The following is a 7,364-nucleotide window of genomic DNA, read 5'->3' on the forward strand; positions in this document are numbered from 1 at the left end:
TAAAGATAGTTTAGAAGTTATATACAATATCATTTAATATGTTAACTAATTCCGTTAAACATTGTAATGCAATATCATAGATGTTCATGAATACCCAATGTTCTTTTTGTGTACAGAATGTTAATTGTGAATTATTATTTGATACAACGATTTCTAAAGGGAGTGAAAAGTCATTCGCAATCATGAACGCATATATATCCACAATAATTCCTATAAAAGTGAAAGGTTATGTTCGTTACTTTTATGAAGGATGACGTAGTTTTTCTTTTTTGTTACATCACTCACCCGAGAAACGTGAGTTCCATTATTGTCTATAGAATATTGCTTATTTTGGGGCAAACTACTTTGCAAAGGCGTCGTCTGTTGGCAGGAACAGCGTCATCTTGCGTGTTTTATCCGTGAGTTTGGTCACAATTTCCGCGTCCAGAGTGTAAAGATTGCCTTGTATAAAACTGCAATATAAATTGCTTTAGCCTAAATGAATGTGGAGCGAGTTCTGTTCTTAATAATCGTTTATGAACAGTTATATTTCAAGATGGTTTACAAGCGCAACGCGAAAAATGTTTTTCGTATGATAAACAATATCATAAAAATTTATTGTTTCAATAATCTTTTAGATAGCATAGATAGCATATATTTATATCCGCGTTTTCTATCGTACACTCTATATACTGAATGTTATAACAATTAACTCTGCATCGATATTTATGAACGATACTGTTTTCTGGCATTCGTGTAGCATAATAATTGGGTTATTGTCCTTCATAACGCAGTTCGCATACAATAATTATCTTGTTTGTTTATCATCGGTTTGGGAAAACTGGGCTTAATGCATGTGCGTAAAGAATCGTCCTTAACCTATGCAGTTCGCACTCCAAACACGGTGACCACACACCCTTAAAGCGGAAAGTATCCCCCTGATTAATCTAGGGCGACTCTTTACGACTATGCATTAAGCAAATTTTTTTCCCAGAACGAGAGTTTTGGTTAGAAAACCCGGTTACTTTACACATTTATCCAGTAATTGCAGTGTGCGCTTTAAGGTTATACACAACCCGATAATATATTATATTAAGATAGTTTATACACTACCTAATCTTTTGCTGATGCTCGATTGTTTGCCGCAAGTTTCTGTACACAAAGAAAAGCAGATCGTCGATAACGTGGATGACCCCGTTCTGTACCGGGATGTTCGGCTGCACAACACGGGCTCGAACCTTATTGTTCGACACGTACACTGTAACAAACCAAGGAAGATAAAAAATATTTAAACTTAAAGCATTTTGTGAGATTGCCTTGTTTGTCCCACTTTAATCATAAACGTTCAATATGTACAAAGGAATATTCCCAATCTGGTGTAAATGTTTACAAATTTTAGTTGGCTATTACTTACATGGCGCATGGCCTTGATATAAATAAAACATGTGTGCCTTAAGTGCGTAACGCGTCGTTCCAGATTAGCCTGTGAAATATGCAAGAAAGAAAAATACACTAATAGCTAAAAGATTATATAGGACGACACTCATTTATTTGAACATCTATACTGTGTATTTTAATTGCGTTTTAATTTACTAAACAGCAAAACAGAAGTCTTGAATACGCATTTAATATAAACTATTTTGTTTTGTTTTGTGTGTTTCTGATTACTTATTTAAAGCTTATACCATCGGATCCAACGCGGTAAAACTTCAGTATGCCCGCCTTTGCTGAGTAGTTGGGAATGGTTCCCATCCTGGGTATGTACACCGTTTCGTCCTCGATCGTGTGGGCCCAAAATACCTACAAGCAACGCTCTTGAACCTTCTTCTGAGAAAACAGGGCGTATTGCATGTGCGTAAAGTTTCGTCCCAAGTTAGCCTGTGCAATCCGCAAAGGCTTATCAGGGACGACACATTCCGCTATTATGATACTTTTTTAAAAGAAGTATTTTATTAATGAAAATCATGTTTTGGTATTTTTCATTGTAAGTTAAGTATTTTCTTTGCGAAACTCCAATTTAGATGGAAAGTATCGTCCCAGATTAGTCTGTCCGGAGTGCGCAGGATAATGTGGGCCGACACTTTACGCAAATGCATAAAGCCAACTTTTTTCCAGAACGAAGTTCAATTAATAATACCAATACGTGTTCAATAGTAATTCTTCACATTTTTTACCAACCTTTTTACCGATTTATTAGGTAAAATTGCTCAATCATGACTTAAAACAAACGTTATGAATTTGTGTTACAAAACTGTTGGTTTCTACAACAGCAGTGCAAAATGTTCTTTGATAAATGCGAAAATAAATATTAAAATTTGCGTTTTTGTGTCTTGAAATTGTCGTCCTGTGCGCACGATTGTTTAACAAACGTATTCATGATTTGATTGATAAGCATACGTACTGGTCGTGCATTTACAGTTTAATGCATGTAATAAACCATCAGTTTCTGATAAAATTCTCTAAAGAAACAATAGGCCGAACGAAAACAATACAATCCGAAATAAAATTAATCAAATACTAGAGCCTACCTACGATTGCTGTGACAAAAGCTCAATTGATTATTTTTCGGCTCGGGTACTACTTAAATGTTCCGTGGTACTCTTAAGTATACTTAAATGTACCCCGGGTATGGGAAATATAACAAAACGTACCCGGAAATTCTAACCTAAATTGGTCGTATTCGGCTTTTGTTTACAAATTAATTATGTTCATATTTATGTCAATATTTTGTAAAATTGTCTCGATATTAAAGAAACTCATAGTCAAAAAAGAATGTTTAGGCAGGTTTTTTTCAATGAGAACTTGGTTTCGTATTCCGTAGCGCGTTTTACGACATCGGATTTTGGGCGGGAATAAAACTTGGGTACAGCTTTAATTGGCCGTGTACGTTTGAGTATATGTTACGTACCCGGAGTACATTAAAGTATGCTAAAGAGTACACGGGGTACATTTAAGGAGTACCCGAGCCGACAAGTACCAATCGAGCGTGGAAAAACGGTGCGAATAAACCAGACGCAAACGAGTTCTTACCGATTTCAGCAAAGCAGTATGATTAAACAAAATATCCTTGCCAAAGTCCGGCATAATGATTATATCCGAGTCGTTTGGTGCAAACACGGTGAAGCGATTCGTTGAAGAGTTCGTGGCAGACTTCAGTTGCAAGTCAATGATAGATGCCAACCTAATTGCTCTGGAACAAAAATCACAAGTCCAAGTACAGAATTTATTTATACAATATAAAAGCACAAAATTTAAAATTGGCATGGATATGTATATGGTCAACAGAGTATACAAAAAAAATGTTTTTAGCATCACAGTTATAAATATTAAGTCAATGATAGAGACCGCTGTAATTAAGCTGGAAAATAAATACCAAGTCAATGATAGATGCCAACCTAATTGAGCTGGAAAACGAATACGCAGTACTTAAATATGACGTAACGGTCTAGTATGTACTGTGCGAGTTTAAAATATGCAACTATAATAATAAGATTGTCACAAAACGCGGTTAACATTTGAAAATTAAAATGCTCAAACCCAGTTACAATTAATGCTGACCGTTTCATGTCAAATTCGGTATTTATTACAAAATAATGGTTGATATTGTTCGTGGTATTTAAAGAGATTTTAATAGGTCAGCTTTGTTTTTACCGTCGAAGTTTCAGGGGATAAGTGTCGTTCCCAAACTCAAACATATTTCGAGATACGTCTATTGCAGGAATATCACATAGTTATACATTCACTTATAAGTTCTGTGTAATATTCGTATGTAGTATGCATGTAAAAACATGTGTATGTATTTCTAATATAAATACTGAAAAGGCAACAAGTGTTTGTCTTGCATGTGAATTCCCAAATTCTTGTGGAGAAATATTTGTAAGCGTGTTCCGCAAAAACAAAACGCTTCAATTCAATTTACTAGAAGGCAAGCATCAATTTGCACTATGGTTTTAAATCTGTTCACAAACCGTCTTGATTTATTTTAAATGAAATAAAAAAACTATTAAATTTGTGTCGCAAATGTGCATCGATACGAATCATTGTCTTGCATTTATAAACCTGTATCTTATGACTGTCTGGAAACAACATGTGAAATTACACACACTGAAGAACCCAATCTTGCAATCTCATTTGTTTTCTGCAATTTTGCATTTAAGCAAAGACTCAAAGGTGTTTTTTATATCCCGAAAGGTGCTTCCAGACAATCGTTATATCGCTTTTATTACCCGCAGTCTCTTACGATGAATCGATGCTGAACATTTTATTGCAATCAACGGGGATAATCGTGTTAAAACATTTGAAAAAAAAATCAAAGCAATCTTTCCGGACGAAAAGACGTACGCGCAGCAGCGCTCAAAAGAATGTAAATCTGGCGTTTCAGATACTCGTACGTTAAAGGGATCTTTTCACGCTTTGGTAAATTGACAAAATTGAAAAAAGTTGTTACAGATTCGCACATTTTCATTTTAGTTATGATATTTGTGAGGAAACAGTAGTACTGAACATTTACCATGGTCTAATATAGCCATTATATGCATCTTTTGACGATTTTAAAACCTAAAAATTATAAAGCGTTGCAACGCGAAACGATTGAATAATTTGGAGAGTTTGTTTTTGTCGTTAAATTTTGTGAAACTACGAAGATTGCTTATATAAGGTATAAAATACGTCAAGTATGTGTACTCGGCGAAATAGCTCAGTAGGCTAAAGCGTTTTTACTTCAGGACTCTGGCAGGACTCCAGGGGTCGCTGGTTCGAAACCTTCTCCGGGCAATGTTCTTTTCCTTTTTTTAATTTTATTCTTGATTTTTTACTGGAGCTTTTACGATCCAATGTTTACATTTATCAATATAAAGCATTTAATGAATAAGTTAAAAAATGCCAAAATCTGTGAAAAGGCCCCTTTAATGGCGGCGTCCAATTTCCAAATTACAGACACTTTTACAGATCCATTTGTAAATTTGGTCCGATTTGCTTACGATAAGCGAGTTTGTTCCGGAGTATGTAAGTAAATTTACATTTGCGATACCGCTATTGTTTAGGCTGTACCATCATTTGATTTGAATTATAACAGTAGGTAATTGTAGTTGAAAAGTTAATTAAATGTTCGTTTAGATATTGTTTTTCAGCGATTTAATTCAGAGGTTCAAATTCTATAAAGCTATACATATATTACACAATCCTTGCGCTTTATGTTCAACGTGCCTTAGTTTTACTATTTCATGCATCGTTACATACACGTTTTAAACATGTTTGCACTTTTAAAGAATCACAATTTCAAATAATAAATAATGTCTTCATTAAACAATCAATGGAAAGAACTGGCAAATATGTATTGCATTTGAACATGATTCTTATCGTTACAGATTAGCGGTCGCGGTAGTGGATATTGTTTCCGCCTAGCAATCTGAACATCACGGGTTCGATCCCCACTGTAAGAGCGTTCTTTAGATCTCCTCCAAACACGCAAAGTATTGGTTCTACTAAAGATACGGACTCGAGAGCGTTTCAATAAGCCATCGGCTATCAATGCAAGCGAGCTCAAATATACACACAGGAGTCAAATTAATCTATAAAGAAAATGCATGTTCTTACTAGAATGAAAACCTCTGTATGTCCGGATGCTCCAGGTAATCTGCGACCGTCTTGTTGGACTGTATTGGTATCAGGAACCTGTCCACCAGGTGCACTATTCCGTTGCTAGCCAAAATGTCTGCGGTCAGAATCCAGGCCCCGTTGACGGTGTGTACCTTTATCATAGGAAATGTACGAGTGTGTATCTATATCATAAGACATGAACGAGTGTTACCTATATCATAAGACATGTACGAGTGTGTACCTATATCATAAGACATGTACGAATGTGTACCTATATCATAGGACATGTACGAGTATGTACATATATCATAGGATATGAACGAGTGTGAACCTATATCATAGGACATGTACGAGTGTGTACCTATATCATAGGACATGTACGAGTGTGTACCTATATCATAAGACATGTGCGAGTGTGTACCTATATCATAGGACATGTACGAGTGTGTACCTATATCATAGGACATGTACGAGTGTGTATGTATATCATAAGAAATGTACGAGTGTGTACCTATGTCATAGGACATGTGCGAGTGTGTACCTATGTCATAGGACATGTGCGAGTGTGTACCTATATCATTGGACATGTACGAGTGTGTATCTATATCATACGACATGTACGAGTGTGTACCTATATCATAATACATGTACGAGAGTGTACCTATATCATTAACATGTACGAGTGTGTACCTATATCATAGGCCATTTACGAGTGTGTACCTATATCATAAGACATGTACGAGTGTATACCTATATCAGAAGGCATGTACGAGTGTGTACCTATATCATAGGACATGTACGAGTGTGTACCTATATCATAGGACATGTACGAGTATGTACATATAGCATAGGACATGTACGAGTGTGTACCTATATCATAAGACATTTACCAGTGTGTACCTATATCATAGGACATGTACGTTTGTGTACCTATATAATAAGTTATGTACGAGTGTGTACCTATATCATAAGATATGTACGAGTGTGTACCTATATCATAAGACATGTACGAGTGTGTACCTATATCAAAGGACATGTACGAGTGTGTACCTATATCATAAGAAATGTACGAGTGTGCACCTATATAATAAGACATTTTCGAGTGTGTACCTATATCATAAGAAATGTACGAGTGTGTACCTATATCATAAGACATGTACGAGTGTGTACCTATATCATAAGACATGTACGAGTGTGTCCCTATATCATAAGACATGTACGAGTGTGCACCTATATCATAAGACATGTACGAGTGTGTCCCTATATCATAAGACATTTACGAGTGTGTACCTATATCATAATACATGTACGAGTGTGTACTTATATCATAGGACATGTACGAGTGTGTACCTATATCATAAGACATGTACGAGTGTGTACCTATATCATAAGAAATGTACGAGTGTGTACCTTTATCATAGGACATGTACGAGTGTGTACCTATATCATAAGACATGTACTAGTGTGTACCTAGAATATAAGACATGTACGAGTGTGTACCTATATCATAGGACATGTACGAGTGTGTACCTATATCATAGGACATGTACGAGTATGTACCTATATCAAAGGACATGTACGAGTGTGTACCTATATCATAAGACAGGTACAAGTATGTATCTGTTTCATAGGATAAGTACGAGTGTGTACCTATATCATAGGACATGTACGAGTGTGTACCTATATCATAAAACATGTACGAGTGTATACCTATATCATAATACATGTACGAGTGTGTACCTATATCATAGGACATTTACGAGTGTGAACCTATAACATAAGAGATG

The 7,364-nt window shown here is 35.6% G+C and overlaps 1 protein-coding gene across 1 annotated transcript; it reads right to left on the minus strand.

The window, feature by feature from the left end:
* Positions 1 to 317: 317 nt before the first annotated feature.
* On the minus strand, positions 318 to 5,724 carry LOC127864712 (uncharacterized). Its single transcript, XM_052404606.1, has 5 exons — positions 5,575 to 5,724; positions 3,010 to 3,169; positions 1,665 to 1,779; positions 1,093 to 1,237; positions 318 to 452 (listed from the first exon to the last, which is right to left on the minus strand). The coding sequence occupies exons 2-5, from the start codon at positions 3,061 to 3,063 to the stop codon at positions 341 to 343; spliced, it is 426 nt and encodes a 141-aa protein (XP_052260566.1). The 5' UTR covers positions 3,064 to 3,169; positions 5,575 to 5,724; the 3' UTR covers positions 318 to 340.
* Between the last annotated feature and the right edge of the window lie 1,640 nt (positions 5,725 to 7,364).

This window comes from Dreissena polymorpha, chromosome 1, assembly GCF_020536995.1.
Source record: "Dreissena polymorpha isolate Duluth1 chromosome 1, UMN_Dpol_1.0, whole genome shotgun sequence".
In the NCBI taxonomy this organism is placed as follows: Eukaryota; Metazoa; Mollusca; class Bivalvia; order Myida; family Dreissenidae; genus Dreissena; species Dreissena polymorpha.